This window comes from Dendrobates tinctorius, unplaced genomic scaffold (genome assembly GCF_039654945.1).
Source record: "Dendrobates tinctorius isolate UK_male_01 unplaced genomic scaffold, ASM3965494v1 ptg000036l, whole genome shotgun sequence".
NCBI lineage: Eukaryota > Metazoa > Chordata > Amphibia > Anura > Dendrobatidae > Dendrobates > Dendrobates tinctorius.
In genome coordinates, this window is record NW_027361704.1 from 15,114,175 (window position 1) to 15,134,370 (window position 20,196).

Genomic DNA, 20,196 nt, shown 5'->3' on the forward strand with positions numbered 1-20,196 from the left:
ACACTTTTGGACACTGGACACTTTTGGATTGTGTGAGGCCCACTGATATCTCAGCGCTATGTGACAGGCTCGATGGCACTGCTGTGACAAAAGTGACTAGAGGATAAGAGAGATTTTGAATTTCTGCACACACTTGTGGACAGTGGACACTTTTGGATTGTGTGAGGCCCACTGATATCTGAGCGCTATGTGACAGGCTCGATGGCACTGCTGTGACAAAAGTGACTAGAGGATAAGGGAGATTTTGAATATCTGCACACACTTTTGTACACTGGACACTTTTGGATTGTGTGAGGCCCACTGATATCTGAGCGCTATGTGACAGGCTCGATGGCACTGCTGTGACAAAAGTGACTAGAGGATAAGGGAGATTTTGAATTTCTGCACACACTTGTGGACAGTGGACACTTTTGGATTGTGTGAGGCCCACTGATATCTGAGCGCTATGTGACAGGCTCGATGGCACAGCTGTGACAAAAGTGACTAGAGGATAAGGGAGATTTTGAATTTCTGCACACACCTGTGGACAGTGGACACTTTTGGATTGTGTGAGGCCCACTAATATCTGAGCGCTATGTGACAGGCTCGATGGCACTGCTGTGACAAAAGTGACTAGAGGATAAGGGAGATTTTGAATTTCTGCACACACTTGTGGACAGTGGACACTTTTGGATTGTGTGAGGCCCACTGATATCTGAGCGCTATGTGACAGGCTCGATGGCACAGCTGTGACAAAAGTGACTAGAGGATAAGGGAGATTTTGAATTTCTGCACACACTTGTGGACAGTGGACACTTTTGGATTGTGTGAGGCCCACTGATATCTGAGCGCTATGTGACAGGCTCGATGGCACAGCTGTGACAAAAGTGACTAGAGGATAAGGGAGATTTTGAATCTCTGCACACACTTTTGGACACTGGACACTTTTGGATTGTGTGAGGCCCAATGAATATCTGAGCGCTATGTGACAGGCTCGATGGCACAGCTGTGACAAAAGTGACTAGAGGATAAGGGAGATTGGATTGCTTTTAAAAAAGCAGTTTGCGGAGCAGTGGGTAAACAGCAATGCCAGCCTGTCAGGAAGCCTTAGAAGGCAGCCCAACAACCAACACCACTGATACACCACTATATAGCCTACCCTTGCACTGCACACACAGTGACTGGTGTGTTGTGCAGGCCAAATCGCTAGCAGCAGAAGCAGTTTTTTTGTCTTCTTCCCTGCCTAACGCTCTCCCTACAGAATCAGCAGCAACCTCTCCCTATACTAAGATCGGCAGAAGTAAGATGGCGGTCGGCGTGCACGCCCTTTTATACCCCCTGTGACGCCCACCAAAGCAAGCCAATCACTTGCATGCCCTTCTGAAAGATGGTGGTGACCCGTGCCTATGTCATCACGTTGCCCACAGTGTCCGTGGATCCTGATTGGCTGAAAAAGAGCACAAAACAAACTTTTGAAACGCGACTTTGGCGCGTAAGTCGCCGACCTCGTGGCCGACCTCATCCTAGGGTCGGGTTTCGTTTCATGAAACCCGACTTTGCCAAAAGTCGGCGACTTTTGAATTTTTTCGACCTGTTTCGCTCAACTCTAGTCACACCCACTCGGGACCAGACTGCCGAATCTGCGGCCCATGCTATCTGCAAACACTTCATTCAAGTATATGGGTGTCCCAAGCGAATCTATTCGGATCAAGGGGCCTGCTGTCTGGGGAAGGTGATGGAAGAGTTGCATCACTTGTACAAAATCGATAAGTCTCAGACCACCCCTTACCATCCACAGGGGAATGGAGCTTGTGAGAGATTCCACCGCACCCTGATCCAAATGCTGAGGACACTTGAAGAAGATCAGAAAGCACACTGGACTGAGTCCGTCCCCAAATTGGTGTGGGCCTACAGTAACCATCAACACAGTACCACAGGGTTCATGCCCTATTCACTGTTCTTCGACCCGAGAAGGGACTGACTGAATTGGCGTTATAGCCCGAAGAGTACTACCCGCGGATGGGGGTGTACTCCTGGGTTCGAGAACATCGTCGTAGGCTACGGACCATTCAAAGGTTGGTGCAGAACCAGCTCCGAGGGTTGGAACACCCGCAGGTCCCTCCCCAGAAGGGGACAGCCCTACGACCAGGGGATCGAGTCTTAGTCGGGGAGAAGCGCCCTAACAGCAAATTGGAGTGTCGGTGGGAGCCCGTATAGGGTGAAGCGACGGCTCGATAGGCGAGGACCCGTCTACGAAGTTCAGCCTGAAGCAGGTGAAGAACTCCCCACTCGTACATTACTTCGGAATATGCTGCGTTCCTGTTTGTCTCAAGATCCTCCAGTGGTGCCTTCTGTCCTGACGCACCCGGTGGCTGAACCCATGTTCGTTCCTGAGGACGAAGAAGATGGAGACTCTCTACTCCTTCAGGGAGACCCGGAAACTTGGCTGGTGCCTGAAACAACAGAAGTAACGGAGGAGGCTCTAACTTCCATTTTTCCGGTGGCTGATTCCACAACCTCCACTGATCTGAGACGTTCTGAGTGATCAACAGCAGGTGAGCCTCCCAAACGCTACAATCAGGACGAATTCATCTGGCAGCAAATTGTACGAGGTCTGGACGATTGTCAGCAAAAACTCCAGAAACTCTCGCCCGTGGAATGGCGAGCTCACAGAGAGGGGGAATGTAAGGGGGTGAAGCACCGAAGGAGCCGAGGAGGAGTTGCCTTCCTAGCTCCGTGCCCGGAATCATCGAGCAGGGCATTGGGTTCCCCAGGGGATGCTTTAGGGGACTGCGCAAGCACCAGGAACAGGAAGAGGGCAGGACGGAGAGCCGGACAATTGGGTGCGCTTTCAGCAGAGCAGCGCAGGGATGAGAGCAGAGAGGACGCTGACAGAGGAGAGGACAGGAGACAGGCGCAGTGACTGAACACTGAGGGAACGCAGACACAGGCGGTGAGCACTGAGTACGAGAAGCCTGTCACTGCACTGCCTGGAGGGCTGGTCGCTCCCCTCCTGTTAGAGATTTTGTCACACCGACAGACTGCGCGCCTTAAGACGCTCCCCTGCAGTGAAACCCTGCTTTATCCTGAGACGCTTCCCAGGTGACCGAGGAGCATACTGTAACGTGACAGTAACCTGCCAAGAGAGACTGTCCCAGGCAGAGCCCCTGACCCTGGGGAGGGAGCGCCGCTGCCGCAGCAGAGGGAAGAACCTTGCATACAGGGGGATACCGCCATCCGCATACCCCTTGAGCTCTCACGTTAACCCCCCCATACGCCAGTTGGACTATACCTAGGACCCCTTAGACTGACGACATCAAGCACCCCTGGTGCCTGGGTGCCTACGTGGGAGACGAGTGACCTCTACAAGCAAGATCTCCAGGAATTGATAAGTTTCTTCGCCATAAGAGAATAACTGTCTGTTTTGCATTTCTGTTATTTATTTAGTCTCTGATATCACCTGTTACAGCATTTTCTCTGTTATATTATATGTTCACCAGATATTCTCCCTGTAAATAAACCTCCCCTTTTACTGTTGGTCTGCCTGCTCCATGGTGACATATATTCCTTCTGCACGTTATTACATTGTGACAGGAGGACTGTTTAAATACTGTGGGAATGCTACTCACTTGTGTGCATAGTGAGATAACGCAGGAATTGTTTCCATTTAATTGTCCATCCTAGTTTATTGGTGCTTTATAAACCATTTTACAAGCAAAGGAAAACAAATGGCCTTTCAGTGCAAGCGAAACAAAGTGAACAGTTCTTAACAAAGTCACTTTAGTGACAGTCCAGGACACACAGGCTAGCTAGATAGTATCCAGTATACTGGCTTAGTCTGGAGATAACACACAGGGGGCCTTCTTGCTTCCATACACACAGACCATGTGCCAAACAGACTCCATTTTACCCAGGGGTGGGGTATTTCGGCAGCCAGACCTGCCTATCCACCAGGCTGCCCATAAAACCTGGCCCAGATGCAGAAAACAATCCTCTGAGTACTATGTGTACTCCAGATTTACATCACAGAGGACCACCACCTCTGTGATACATACCTCCCATCAACTATGTGTCTAGTAGCCACCTTATAATAACATTTCTAATTGAACCCCAAAATTTATTGGCCAATTGAAGGATCTAACATTTGCTGGGAATTTTGCCATTAAGCTCCTTGTTAGAGAGCAGCAAGTTGTGCAAAAAGTACTCAAGCATTGAGCAGTTGGACTAGTGTATTCAAAAGTTTAGAGACAATCATATCTGGCTGTGTTCATATAGTCAGTAACTGTCACATGATGACCACAAATTGGGCAACATGCACCACCTGTCAGGTTCTCTTTAAGCTCTTTAGAATGCTCATGTAAATGCAGGCTGCATGGCTAGAAGCTGAATTTTTATCAGTAATAAAACACAATCTAAAAGAATTGTTTTGTACAACACATATAACAGTTTTTAAAAATTGAATCACTAACCGGGAATACACACACAAACCTCCGATCCGTCACTGCCGGGGTTCCCAATAACACCAGGATGCCATGCTGCCACCAGTCCCTCATTTGATACCAAAGCCTATATAGGGTTAGGAACCAACCTAAGGTAGCGGGATTTTGCACGGAGAACGTGACGGTTCGATCATAGAGCAAAAAGAGCGAAACTAGTAAATTTATAAGTTTACTCCAGAAAATATCGGCAGTGTTAACAAAAATACAATAGATATTACAAAAGGAGACAAAATACAATATGTACAGACAGTTAGAAATAAAAGGAATTAAAATATGAAACATACTCTATCTCAATCACAGGTATGACGTGTCGATAAAGGGGGAGGAGAGCCATCCCAAAGCAATGGATCAGCAGCACAGCCTGTTGTCTAGCTGACTCTCTGGCGTCTGACACCTTCCCAAATGTGCTTTTCAGTTTTATGCTTTGCCCACAAACCAAGGGACTCCTCCCTTGCTGACCTCACTGGTGGGTGTACGCCTCTTTTGAAAAATTATTAAAAACTCCCATCTTTCATATCTTTGGCTGGAAAGCTCACAGGGCGACGGTAGGGGCATTACATTTTCCCCTGCGATGTGACCATTCTTTTGAAATCAAATACGGCATGTCTGCGTGTTACTGGGGGCAGAATCTCATTTCCTAGGTTTCTAATGGCCCTAAAGGCCGGAAAAAAATTGCCATGCTTAGCTCCAATCACCCTAATCCTGGAAATCAATTTTCACGTGTCTAGGTTTAACGGGAGTTATTAAATTTGATTTTTAGTAGGTTGGGATGAGAACAAAGAAAGTTCCAGCAGGAAACTTACATTCCTTGCTAGAGCTGGCAGACCATGCTCTCACAATACACAAAGATCGTTAACCTGAAGGGAGGGATCAAGTGGACATTCCAAAGCTGAGAGAGAGGGAGGGGGAGGGAGCAGCATTTCACAGAGGGAAAAAGGAAGGTAAGCTTGCAGCCGTGTGGCTGCTTTTGAAGCTTAGGGTTGCAATACACGAAGTAAATGGGGGTGGGGTAGCAGGAGCTCTGCATGGGTACCTAGGACAATAGGAAATAATTCATATTTCCCTGACACACGAATGTTAGACGCGAACACCTTAGTCACAATCTCCATTCTAGTAGACCTTAAAATTGTTCAGTGAGGTTGAAATCTTGGCTCTGTGTGAGCTAGTCAAGTTCTTCCACACCTAACTAATGCAACCATTCCTTTATGGGCCTTACTTTTTGCATTAGGGCACAGTCCTGTTGGAACAGTAAACAGTCTTCCCAAAACTGTTAGGCATGTTCTCATGATGACTTTTTTTACCCTGCTTATTTTCACAAACTGCCAATAATCTGTTTTATTTAATGGGTAAGGAAATTGCTCATTGTGGGAGTGTAGCTTTATAACAAGTTAGAAAGCTGCAGTGTCAAGATTTGCGAAAAAAACAAAAATCATAACTAAAAGTAAAATAGTGGGACACAAAAAAAGTAATTGCAATTTAATAAAGTTCTTAAAGAGTACTTTTCACCAAATTTTTCATTTTGAACTGGGCACATAATGCATTGTGCAGGGAACTGTTCAGTGCGTTGTATACTTTATATATTTGAATTGAATTGTACTGAAGCAAGTCATTTACTTCTCCATGTAGATGTTTTTAGTTTTATTTTTGTTAGTAACATGGATTTGTGCATTTTGCAGTGTGAGTGTGTCTCACTTGTGAGTTGTTAATTCTTTCAACTGGCTGTATATGTGTCTATGTATGGGGTGTTTTTAGCTTGAAAAAGACCACACCGATCGAAACAATGCTACTGTCATTATGTGGAGGAATAAAGAACTTATTTATGAAACTTCCTAAGGAGCGCTGTCTTCAATTGACACAATTAAATAGTGGCTGCAAAGCGGAATATAATATTTACAGTGCCTTGCAAAACTATTCGGCCCCCTGGAACTTTTCAACCTTTTCCCACATATCATGCTTCAAGCATAAAGATACCAAATGTAAATTTTTGGTGAAGAATCAACAAGTGGGACACAATTGTGAAATTGAACAAAACTTATTGGTTATTTTTGTGGAAATTCAAAAACTGAAAAGTGGGGTGTGCAATATTATTCGGTCCCTTTAACTTAATACTTTGTTGAGCTACCTTTTGCTGCGATTACAGCTTCAAGTCGCTTGGGGTATGTCTCTATCAGTTTTGTACATCGAGAGACTGAAATTCTTGCCCATTCTTCCTTGGCAAAGAGCTCGAGCTCAGTGAGGTTTGATGGAGATCGTTTGTGAACAGCAGTTTTCAGCTCTTTCCACAGATTCTCAATTTGATTCAGGTCTGGACTTTGACTTGGCCATTCTAACACCTGGATATGTTTATTTGTGAACCATTCCATTGTAGATTTTGCTTTATGTTTGGGATCATTGTCTTGTTGGAAGACAAATCTCCGTCCCAGTCTCAGGTCTTTTGCAGACTCCAACAGGTTTTCTTCAAGAATGGACCTGTATTTGGCTACATCCATCTTCCCATCAATTTTAACCATCTTCCCTGTCCCTGCTGTAGAAAAGCAGCCCCAAACCATGATGCTGCCACCACCATGTTTGACAGTGGGGATGGTGTGTTCAGGGTGATGAGCTGTGTTGCCTTTGCGCCAACCATATCGTTTGCATTGTTGCCAAAAAATTCGATTTTGGTTTCATCTGACCAGAGCACCTTCTTCCATATGGTTGGTGTGTCTCCCAGGTGGCTTGTTGCAAACTTTAAACAACACTTTTTATGGATGTCTTTGAGAAATGGATTTCTTCCTGCCACTTTTCCATAAAGGCCAGATTTGTGCAGTGTATGACTGATTGTTGTACTATGGACAGACTGTCCCACCTCAGCTGTAGATCTCTGCAGTTCATCCAGCGTGATCATGGGCCTCTTGGCTGCATCTCTGATCAGTCTTCTCCTTGTTTGAGATGAAAGTTTAGAGGGACGGCCGGGTCTTGGTAGATTTGCAGTGGTATGATACTCCTTCCATTTCAATATGATCGCTTGCACAGTGCTCCTTGAGATGTTTAAAGTTTTGAAAATCATTTTGTATCCAAATCCAGCTTTAAACTTCTCCACAACAGTATCACGGACATGCCTGTTGTGTTCCTTGGACTTCATGATGCTCTCTGTGCTTCAAACAGAACCCTGAGACTATCACAGAGCTGGTGCATTTATACTGAGACTTGATTACACACAGGTGGATATTTATCAACATTAGTCATTTAGGACAACGTTGGATCATTCAGAGATCCACAATGAACTTCTGGAGTGAGTTTTCTGCACTGAAAGTAAAGGGGCTGAATAATACTGCACGCCCCACTTTTAAGTTTTTGAATTTCCACAAAAATTTAAAATAACCAATAAATTTCATTCAACTTCCCAATTGTGTCCCACTTGATTCTTCACCAAAAATTTACATATGGTATCTTTGTGTTTGAAGCATGATATGCGGGAAATGTTGAAAAGTTCCAGGGGGTCGAATACTTTTGCAAGGCACTGTATTTTATGCTATTTTTCTTTGCTGCACCGTTACAGAGAAATTAGTAATCAAAGTTGCTCCTTCGCCTCATTGGGGGACACAGATACTGTGGGTGTATGCTTCTGCCGCTAGGAGGCTGACACTAAGTGAAAAAAAGAGGTTAGCTCCTCCGCCGTATACACCCTCGCCCCTATTGCGGGCGGAAATCAGTTTTTTTTTGCTTTTTGTCCATGGAGGCACACGTCTGTTTTTTCTCCAGACTTTTTTCGTCTTTTTCCCATGAAGATGAGACAGGGGCAACAGATCCTATTGAAAGGGTCCGATTTCCCCAAACCAACAACGGGCGAGCACGTGCGAGTGTCCCTCCACGTATCCTCTCCCGCGTCGTGGGACACAATGCCGGACTTAGCCCTGACCACCCCTAGGTATTGAAACCATAGGCTGTACAGAGGCACAAGACTAGTCCGTGCAGCCCCCACTGCTCCACCAATGCTTAGACTGCGGTGAGCAAGGTGGCGGACGGTCCCTCTCCTCACCCCCTGAAGGGGTTAGATGGAGCTAGGGTGCCTGCACCGTTCTATTTTTTCGAGGCCCCCTCACATACCTGCGCTCAGGAAGCTGAAGAGGATCATCGGTGAGGAGAGGGTCTGGGAGGGCTCCTATAAAGATCCGAGGGCTGGAGCCTCCAACCGGCGGAAGCCACCGGCCATGCAAGGCTGAGAGTGGCTGGATCTGTCAGGCGGCGCCGCGCTAGGAAGTAGTGCCATTTTTTTCAGCGCCATGGAACCACACCCCCCCAGGCCGGGTAGGGGATAAATTGAGGCCGTGGCTTTAGCCATAGCTAGGCCGTGGCCGGAAGTCCCACCTCAGGGCAGCGTGTCAGTTCCGGCGGCCCACCCCACACAGGGCGGCGGTGAAGAAATTTAGGCCCCGGCTTCAGAGCTTGGCTAGGCCGCAGAACGGAAGTACTACCCCTAGAGCGGATTTTTATATGCTGGTGGCTCACTCCCACAGCTGCTGGCACGCGATTTGAAGGTAGAAGCGTCCAGGACGGGGGGGCTGAGGACTGGGGTAAGTGCTGCCCGAGAGGCCATGCTACAGGGAAAACGAGGTGCTACCTCCTCCCCCCTCCCCAGCAGCGGACAGATACAGCATATCCGAAAAAGCAAAGATGCACACGTTCTTTTACGCTGCATGCATCTTTTGTCGGGCTGCATTTCCGTGGGCGCAGAGCAAGCGATTATGCGAAGCCTGCGAATCCGAACGCGCCCAGGAGCCCTCCCCTGCGACTGTGACCAATGTGTTGAATCCCCAGGAGTGGGCCCTATCACTGTCACAGTCCATGGTGTCGCTTACGAGAGCAATAGAGTCCCTTCAAGCCTCAGATAGGGGCAGGGACAATGGCTCGCTGACCCTAGAGGGGTCCTCCACCTCACAAGAGCCTCCGGCCTGCAGGGGCCGCTCTCACTCCAGGCAGACCCGGAGGAAACGAATCCAAACGGTGTCGCCCAGTCCATCCGGTGCCTTGGCATCCGTAAGCTCTGCTTCTCGCTCCCCGTTAGTATTTTTGGTCCCTCATCCATTCATCTGCAGTGGGTCTGGTCAGTCTACATGGGTGATAATGTACACTGGTGCCTTATATATGCTCTATAGCCTCTAGCTGACTGACAGATTAACTGTAGTGTTTTGTGATTTGCTTCTATGTGACTATTGTCACCACATGTTATTGGTTCCTACGTGATGGCTATATGATTAATGCTAACTGTTTTATTAAGAACCAAAAAATTTTTGTGTCATCTGATACATGATTCATATGGATGTTACTTCTATTTTCATATTCTAGAGTCCTGTATGGTGCAGACAGCATGTAAGGCTTATTTTGCCATTTTATATGCCTTCAGATCTCCCCTTTTCATGTGAACCTGTGATTATTTCTGTGATGTATACTAATAAAATATTACTTTTTATGGGTTTTTTGACTGTTGGTCATTCACTCCTTTTTGTTGTTGTTCCGTCACCAGTGGTTGATAGCGAGCAGACCTCAGATTGCGACTCAGATGAGCCCCTTGACCTGGACACTCCAGGGTCACGTGAAACAGGGGACAGCCTCATAGAAGCCGTCAATCAGACCCTGGGGATTGAGGATGATCCCGCAGCTGCTACGAGGCATAAAGTGGCATTTGAGCGAGTGAAGCGCCCGCACAGAATTTTTTCCTCCCACCTGGAGTTTGAGGACATAGTGCAACGGCACAGAGAACGTCCAGACTGGCATTTCTTGGGTCAAAAGGCACTCGAAACAGGGTATCCGTTTGCTCCGGACCTCCGTAAAAAATGGATGGAATCCCAGATGGTGGATCCACCGGTTTTGCGCCTAGCCACTAAAACCCTTTTATCTGTACATGATCTCATGGTCAGAATCATTAAACAAGGTAGCGCAGGAGTAGAATCTACCTGCAGAAATATCGGAGGTCGCGAGTCAGATGGCGATGGCCGGAGACTATGTAATCAATGCATCTTTGGATGCGGCCAATTGCTCGACACTTGCTGCCGCTAATTCAATTTCTATCAGAAGAGCTCTATGGTTAAGGACATGGCGAGCCGATTCTACTTCCAAGAAGTCCTTGACTTCTCTGCCTTATCAGTGCGGCTGCCTATTTGGGGAGAAATTAGATCAACTTATCTCCGACTCCACAGGAGGAAAGAGCGGGCTTCTCCCTCAACAAAAGGTCAAACCATTTCAGGCACGTTTTCGGGCCTTTCGCAACCCCGGGTGGACCACAGCGGCTAATTCCGCCGCCTCAGGCCGCCCCAACCAGGATAGGGAACGGCAGGTCTCATATAAAGCCAACCCATTGGGGAGAATGCGTACCCAACAGCCCAGATCGAGGGGATCCAAATCCCAAAAATCATCAGCCAAATGACTTGAGGAGCTTACCAGACGACCCCAGCAAGGTGGGCGACCGCCTACTCTGGCTTCACCACGTCTGGGTCAATGTCGCACACGACGCATGGGTAAAGGAGATAATGGCCTCAGGTTACATAATAGAATTTGTCAGACGGTCCAAGACGGTCTTTTCTGTCTCGTCTGCCCAGGGTGGATACCAAGGCAAAGGCTCTGTTAGGAGCAATCAAATCGCTCCAGCAAAACGGAGTCATTGTTCCTGTGCCGGAACACGAAAAAGCTCAGGGCTTCTATTCCAACCTGTTTGCGGTTCCCAAAAAGGACGGATCTGTCAGGCCTGTTTTGGACCTGAAGCTTTTGAACAAATTCATCAGGATCAGACATTTCCGGATGGAGTCTCTCCGTTCAGTCATATTGGCCATGGAGCAGGGAGAATACTTGGCCTCGATCGACATCCAGGACGCATATCTGCATATTCCCATTTTTCCTCCTCATCAGAGGTTTCTACGCTTCACCTTCAGCGGTCGACATTTTCAGTTCGTAGCACTGCCCTTCGGGCTAGCCACGGCTCCCAGAGTGTTCACAAAGGTTATGGCAGTTGTCATGGCCATACTGCACTCTCGAGGCATAGTCGTCTTGCCTTGCTTGGATGACCTCTTGGTCAAAGGCCCGTCCATATGGGCATGCGAGGAAAATGTCAGCATCACGCTAGATACTCTTGCCTGCTTAGGGTGGTTGGTTAATGCGAAGAAGTCATCCCTTGTGCCAGCTCAGAGGATTTCCTTCTTAGGAATGATCTTCGACACTTGCCGAGGGTTGGTAATTCTCCCTCAGGAAAAAGCGCTAGCTCTCCGGCAGGGAGTCCGGACACTTCACCAACCAGTCCCTCATACCATGCGATCCGGGATGAGGATTCTAGGGAAAATGGTGGCAGCAATGGAAGCGATACCGTTTGCCCAGTTCCATCTTCGCCCCCTGCAGCACACCCTCTTGTCAGCCTGGGACAAGAATCCTTTCACGCTCGATCGGCAGTGCTGACTGTCCCCTCAAGTCAGGCAGTCGCTCGGATGGTGGTTAACCAGTTCCTCTCTGACCCAGGGGAAATCTTTCCCCACAGACCATTGGTTGGTGCTGACAACCGACGCCAGTCTCCTTGGCTGGGGAGCGGTGTTTCACCACCACACAACCCAGGGAAGGTGGTCGCCACAGGAGGCTCGCCTCCTGATCAACTTATTGGAGAAACGAGCAGTTCGGCTGGCCCTGCAAAGGGTTCATCACTTTCTAGCAGGCCGCCCTGTCCGAATTCAATTGGACAACGCCACGGCGGTGGCTTACATAAATCACCAAGGGGGCACCCGCAGCAGAACAACCATGCGCGAGGTGGGGCATGTCCTTCAGTGGGCCGAAGCAAACCACTCAGTGATTTCGGCTATACACATCCCGGGCGTGGAAAATTGGGCGGCAGACTTTTTCAGCTGGCAGGGTCTTGCGTCCGGAGAGTGGTCTCTACATCCCTAAGTCTTCCAGCAGATTTGTCAGCTGTGGAGAACTCCGGACCTGGACCTGATGGCGTCCAGAGTGAACGCCAAGGTGCCCACATATGTCGCTCGGGCCAGGGACCTGCAGGCAATTGCTGTGGACGCGTTGGTTCTGCCATGAAACCAGTTTCGCCTCCCATATGTATTTCCCCTGCTGCCACTACTGCCGAGGGTCATCAAGAAGATCAAGACGGAAGGGGTTCCGGCGATTCTGCTGGCCCCAGACTGGCCCCGTCGAGCGTGATACGCAGATCTAATGCAGCTGCTCGCCGACGTTCCTTGGCACCTGCCAGAGCACCCAGATCTACTTTCTCAAGGGCCGATTTGCCACCCGAACTCAGGGGCCCTGTGTTTGACGGCATGGCCGTTGAATCTTGGACTCTAACCCAGGCAGGGTTTGGGAGCAAGGTGGTCACTACAATGTTTAGCGCCCGGAAGCCTGCTTCAACACAAATTTACCACCACACCTGGAAGGTGTTCTTTTCTTGGTGTCGAGGCCGCGGTGTTTCTCCGCTGAGATTCTCGATCCCCAACATCTTGGCTTTTCTCCAGTTGGGCCTAGACTCGGGCTTGGCCCCCAGTTCCCTCAGGAGACAAATATCGGCCTTATCCATCCTGTTTCAGCGCAGAATTGCGACCAATTTGCAGGTGAAGACTTTCATCCAGGGAGTTTCCCACTTGGTACCTCCCTATAAGGCGCCTATGGACGCCTGGGACCTTAACCTGGTCCTAAGTGTTCTGCAGGAAGATCCATTTGAACCGCTTCAGTTTATCTCTTTGAGGTACCTTTCCTGGAAAGTGGTGTTCCAAGTGGCCATCACTTCTATCAGGCGGGTTTCAGAGCTGGCAGCCCTATCCTGCCGGGCTCCGTTCCTCACTTTCCATAAGGATAAGGTGGTGCTCAGACCAGCCCCTCCTTTTCTGCCAAAATTTGTGTCCTCTTTTCACATTAAAGAAGATGTTGTCTTGCCTTCATTTTTTTCCAGCACTGGTGCACCGTGTGGAAAAAAAACTCTTCACACGATAGACCTGGTAAGAGCCCTCCGGAGGTATGTGTCGAGGACGGCACCCTTTCGTCAGACGGACACGCTGTTCGTGCTCCCCGAAGGGCTCAGGAAGGGACTCGCTGCCTCAAAATCGACCATAGCCAGATGGATTCGTTTGACTATTCAGGAGTCCTACCGCATTAGAGACACGCCGATTCCAGCAGGGATCAGAGCGCACGCTACTCGGGCAATCGGCGCCTCTTGGGCGCTTCGGCACCAGGCTTCGACGGAGCAGGTTTGCAAGGCAGCAACCTGGTCCAGCCTGCACACATTTGCCAAACATTATAATATCCACACTCAGGCCTCGGCGGATGCGAGCCTGGGTAGAAGGATTCTCCAAGCAGCGGTGGCGCACCTTTAAACAAGAGGTACATGTAGCTTGGATCGGTGAGTCAATTTTCCACCCAGGGACTGCTTTAGGACGTCCCACAGTATCTGTGTCCCCCAATGAGGTGAAGGAGAAACATGGATTTTTGTGATAACGCACCGTAAAATCCTTTTCTCCGAGACGCTCATTGGGGGACACAGCACCCACCCTATTTGCCAGTTGGCTCTTGTTTTGTTTAATTAATATGCATTTACTTATTTGATATAAGGGTGGTGTTGTTATTTGGACATGTTGTACCTGTATTAAGGCTGATTTGTTGTCCTCCTACTGCTTTGGCACCAAACTGATTTCCGCCCACAATAGGGGCGAGGGTGTATACGGCGGAGGAGGAGCTAACCTCTTTTTTTCACTTATTGTCAGCCTCCTAGCGGCAGAAGCATACACCCACAGTATCGGTGTCCCCCAATGAGCATCTCGGAGAAAAGGATTTTACGGTGAGTTATCACAAAAATCCATGTATTTGGCACCTCGTTAGTTAACTTAAGTTATACCAAGTGGGTGTGTATTTTCACTGGTGTGCGCACTTCTTCTACCTGTTTGAGCTGATCTATATATATATATAAAACTGAATGTATGTATGTGTGTATCACCAACCTATCACGAAGCATCTTTCATTTCACCAGAGCTGTTCAAAAGAAGCTGAGCTGTGATTGGTTGCTACTAGCAACAGTTTTCCTTGCAACCAATCACTAAGCATCTCTCATTTCACCAGGGCTGGTTAAAAGAAGCTGTGCTGTGATTGGTTGCTATGAGCAAGTTTTCCCACTTGACAACACCTCAGCAGACACTGACATGGTGGGAGAAATCTAGCATCCCTGGGAACATAAGCTCCCAGCCATTGTCTGCCCCACAGAAAGGAGCACAGAGCACTTTGGTTCTGACCCCAGGCCTGTCTTAAAGGGATCCCCGGAATGGAAGTTAAAACCGTTCCACTCAGCTCTGTGGTTCTGACCCCAGGGTCTCTTAAAGGGATCATTGGTATGGAAGTCAGGGCAAATCCATCCAGCGCTTTGGTTCTGACCCCAGACCTCTCTTAAAGGGATCCCCAGTATGGAAGTCAGAGCAATTGCCTTCAAATGCTCTGGTACTGACCCCAGGCTCTCTTAAAGGGATCTCCTGGATGCAGGTAAGGGCAAATCCATCCAGCACTTTGGTACTGACCCCAGGCTCTCTTAAAGGGATCTCCTGTATGCAAGTCAGGGCAAATCCACTCAGCGCTCTGGTTCTGATCCCAGGCTCTCTTAAAGGGATCTTCAGTATGGAAGTCAGGGCAAATCCACTCTGCGCTCTGATTCTCAACCCAGGCCTCTCTTAAAGGGATCTCCGGTATGGAAGTCAGGGCAATTGCCTTCAAATGCTCTGGTACTGACCCCAGCCTCTCTTAAAGGGATCTCCTGTATGCAAGTCAAGGCAAATCCACTCAGCACTTTGGTTCTAATCCCAGGCTCTCTTAAAGGAATCCCCGGTATGGAAGTCAGGGCAAATCCTCTCTGCGCTTTGGTACTGACCCCATGCCTCTCTTAAAAGGATCTCCAGTATGGAAGTTAGGGTAAATCCCTCAGCGCTCTGGTTCTGACCCCAGGCCTCTCTTAAAGGGATCACTGGTATGGAAGTTAGGACCGTTCCACTCAGCGCTCTGATTCTGACATGGAAAAAGGTTGTCCAGCTCTACGATGTAGTGAAAACGAATTTCTTTTATTCACTTCAATCGATACAGGGTAGAGGTTAAAATGCCAGCATAGAAGATATAGATGCTTGCGTTCTCAATGCATTTCTGGTGTCTTACTTATTATGCCCGGGCTCTTCAGCTAGTATCTAATAACACCCACTTGGATGTAACTGAAATTAACTAACGTTAACTCATTAAGTGCCAAATACTTTGATTGCTGGTTTCTCCACAACAGAGAGGTGAAATAAAGAAAAATACTCCTCTCTGCAGCCGCTATTACAGGTCCTCATCTAAAAGAAAGAATATACAATTGACATGATATATATTGAATAAATGCTTAGCACCTCTTTAAATTATCCAACCCCCCAGAATAAAATAAACTATTTATTATGTTGGGCTGCAAAGATAAAAAAATAATGATGAGATTTTTTTTCTTGTATCTCCCGTCCCCAACACGTTACCAGTTGAGAATCAAATATCATCAGCAAATGGAAGCAAAGGCAGGCAGACAATATTGTTATCAAATGTGTATCTGTCAAAGAAAATTATGGTGCAGCAAGTCATACCTACACGGAAACACTGTTTAAATAAGATTACCCTTCTACATTTACATACAACACCTCCACAATAAATGTAAAATGAAAAGGTCCATGAATCCTCATGTATTAGAGCAGTAGGGAGCACTACACTAAGAAGCTGAACCGCCGAGAGCCAGAACACATCATCACAAACAGCTCATTTGTCCTCCTGAACTTGTCACTGAGCTTGGCTGCTGGCTGCGCAATATGAAGCAGGCAGTGGAGGCTACAAGACACTCCCAAAAGCCTGTCCCCACAATGAGAATATTGGCCGTCTGTGGACTTCTGCCTAGAACATGGTTGTGAGCTGGTGTTCCACATATGGATGTACTTTGGAGTATGTTCTCTGTTTACACTCCCTTTTGCAGGTGCCATATTTCCCACTTCATCCTTCACCCTATAGTGTGTCTCATTGTGTGCTCCTTCCACAGCTCAGAAATTTTTTGCTTTATATTTTGGATGTGAAAAAAACAGGCAAGTTCTAGCAACATCTTAGACGTGTTTGTACTGTGCTTACCAACACTGCTTGTGGTAACACAAACTGGATTATGCTACATGTTGGACCTTTACAACCCAGAATTGGGCTTTCCCTCATTTTTGAGGTTGTTGTGGGATATTCCATAGACCTGTTCATTCTACATAAGAGCTTATATAAGGATATTAATGTCATTGATTGTCTCTTTGCAGGTTGCTACAGATAAAGACAACGGCATTTTACTTTATAAAGGTGACAATGATCCCTTAGCTTTGGAACTGTACCAAGGACATGTTCGATTAATCTACGACACCTTTAGCTCCCCACCGACTACAGTCTACAGGTAAGGCTTAACTGAGCAGACATTCAGGAAGTCACTCATCACAATGTATATGCTGCTGGACAGATGAAAGGAAAGGAAAATGGTTCATTGTTTGGTCTCATCTACTGCACCATATTTTTTAATAGTACACATTTTTAATTGAATGGTCATTTAGTTGAAGATTTTTACTCGAGATCCTGATGGTTATTTCTACCATAGTGATCATTTCTGTAAGCAGTGGACATCATTGTTGTTTTACCCCTTTGAGACGAAGCCTGTTTTCACCCTAATGACCAGGTCTATTTTTACAATTCTGACACCTGTCACTTTATGAGGTCATAACTCCAAAACGCTTCAACGGATCCTGGTGATTCTGACATTATTTTCTCGTGACATATTGTACTTTATGATAGTAGTAAAATTTCTTCGATATGACTTCCGTTTATTTGTGAAAACAATGGGAATTTGGCGAAAATTTTGAAAATTTCACAATTTTCAAAATTCTAGTTTTATGCCCTTAAAGGGAATCTATCACCCCTTTTTTCGAATATGAGCTGCCGGCACCGACATCAGGGGCTTATCTACAGCATTCTGTAATGCTGTAGATAAGCCCCCGATGTAACATGAAAGATAATAAAAAGGAGTTAGATTATACTCACCCGGGGGGGGGGTCTGGTCTTGGTCCAATGGGTGTTGCGGTCCAGCGCCTCCCTTCTTCTAACGGTGACGTTCTCTTCTTTCCTTCCTGTGGTGGCTCCTGCGCAGGCGCACTGCTCTGCCCTGTTGAGGGCAGAGCAGAATACTGCAGTGCGCAGGCACCGGACCTCTCCCGGAGCCTGCGCACTGCAAGACTCTGCTCTGCCCTCAACAGGGCATAGCAGTGCGCCTGCGCAGGAGCCACAACAGAAAGGAAAGAAGAGGACGGCATCGTATGAAGATGGGAGGCGTTGGACCGGACGTCGACACCCATCGGACAGGACCGAACGCCGGGGTGAGTATAATCTTAAGACCCCTTTACATTTAGCGATGCACCAGCGATCCCGACCACGATACGACCCGGTCAGGATCGCTGGTGCATCGCTAAATGGTCGCTAGTGCGCTGCCACACAGGCAGATCTCACCAGCGATGTAGCGATGCTCGGCGGTCGTACTTACCTTTCAGACGAAGCGATGACCGCCGTCTTCCGCCCGCGTCCATAGCTCGCTCGTTGGCGCCAGCAGGAAGCCGACGACGAGAAATGGACGTGGACGATCTCGCGCGATTAGCGATAACTAGTGGGGGAGCCGGTCGGAGGTAAGTATCACATGTAGCGATTTCGCTACCGATATCGCTGCTGCGTCACAAAATCGGTGACGCTTTAGCGATATCGCTATGTGTAAAGCCCCCTTAACTCTTTTTTCTTATCTTTCAGGTTACATTGGGGGTTTATCTACAGCATTACAGAATGCTGTAAGCTCCTGATGTTGGTGCCGGCAGCTCATATTCAATAAAAGGGGTGACAGATTCCCTTTAAACTAGAGAGTCATATCACACAAAATAGTTAATAAATAACATTTCCCACTTGTCTGCTTTACATCAGCACTATTTTGGAAACATAATTTTTTTTGTTAGGAACTTATAAGGGTTAAATGTTGACCAGCGATTTCTCATTTTTACAACAAAATTTGCAAAACCATTTTTTTAGGGACCACCTCACACTTGAAGTGACTTTGAGGGGCCTATTAGACAGAAAATATCCAAAAGTGACACCATTCCAAAAACTGCACCCTTCAAGGTACTCAAAATCACATTCAGGAAGTTTATTAACCCTTCAGGTGCTTCACAGGAATTTTTGGAATGTGGAATGAAAAAATAAACATTTACTTTTCTTTCACAAAAATTTTCATATAGACTTAATTTTTTTTACTTTTGCAAGGGTAACAAGAGAAAATGGACTACATATTTTGTTGTGCAATTTCTCCAGAGCATGCCGATACCCCATATGTGGGGGAAATCTACTGTTTGGGCACACGGCAAGGCTCGGAAGGGAAATAGCACCATTTGACTTTTTGAATGAAAAATATGCTGCAATATGTCGCGTTTGGAGAGCTCCTGATGTGCCTAAACAGTGGAAACCCCCAATTCTAACTCCAACCCTAACCCTACCCACCCCCTTAACCCTAACCATCCCCTTAAACCTAACCACACACCTAACCCCAACACACCCCTAATCCTAATCCCAGCCCTACTCATAACCCTAACCACAAACCTAACCCTAACACACTCCTAACCCTAATGGGTTTAAAGAGAACCTGGTGCATGCTACCAAATCTATAGGCGGCTTGTATTTGGAACTTTGTGTATGAACACAGCCAGGTATGTTTGACTCTGAAATGCTGCAGGATAACATGCATATAATAGCCGACGGGGACCGAGTCACCCATCAGACTAGTTGGACAGTTGGGTCCCCAGCTGCTTCTCCCCGCCAGCTGCCAGTGACTGACAGTTCTCTACCTATAAGCGCATGTAGGAAGAAACCTGTCAATCCATGGCAGTGGGCGTGGAGAAGCCACCATGTGCATCTAACAGCCACAGGTGGAGCTTAAGACTTTAATGCCACTCACTACGATTCTCTTGTGGAAGCAAGCGCTTAGGCCATGTTCACAACCTTAAGCCAGGTTCATATTGCGTTAACCCAGCCCGTTCAACGCATAGCTCTGATGGGCTGCGTTAATGGTATAGCATAACGCGATCGCGTTATGCTATACCCGCTAGCGCAGATGATTCATCTGTGCTAGCGGTGACGGAGCCTCAGATGCTGCAGCCCGCGTCTGAGTCTCCGTCACTGAATGACGGCACATCGCGAGTGCATGCCGCTTTATGGCATGCATCACGATGCATAATGGGGGTCAGTGGCAGCGTTAACGGACTGTGTTACACCGCGTTATGCCGCGGTGTAACGCAGTCCGTCTAACGAACTGCCTAACGCAATGTGACCCCGGTCTTAGTATTTAGTGAGTTTTTACCTCAGTATTTGTAAACCAAAACTAAGAGTGGGTAAAAAGTCATGCACATGGAGACTTATTCCCTTGGAAAAAGCAGTTTGCAAACTGGCACCTTTACCCCAAGATGTGTCAAGTATTAGCTGGACATGTAAGTTTCACATTGATCTATTTACTGAGTGTTTGACTGGGACTTCCGTGCACCTTGTGAACAGTCCATCAGGTGCACTTCCTGCTTAGTTTGTTATATATTCTAAATATTTTATTGTCGTCATCACAGATGTTTTTTTGCCATTCAATTCGCTATCTGCCAAAGAGTTTATAAATGCATGTTAT

At 47.4% G+C, this 20,196-nt stretch overlaps 1 protein-coding gene across 2 annotated transcripts in view; it reads left to right on the forward strand.

The window, feature by feature from the left end:
- SLIT3 (slit guidance ligand 3) overlaps positions 1-20,196 on the forward strand; it is a 1,050,869-nt gene that overhangs the window by 986,802 nt on the left and 43,871 nt on the right. For both annotated transcript variants that reach the window (XM_073573732.1, XM_073573731.1), the window contains one exon: positions 16,769-16,899. In XM_073573732.1, the coding sequence (XP_073429833.1) occupies positions 16,769-16,899 (131 nt within the window). The remainder of the gene's footprint in view (positions 1-16,768; positions 16,900-20,196) is intronic.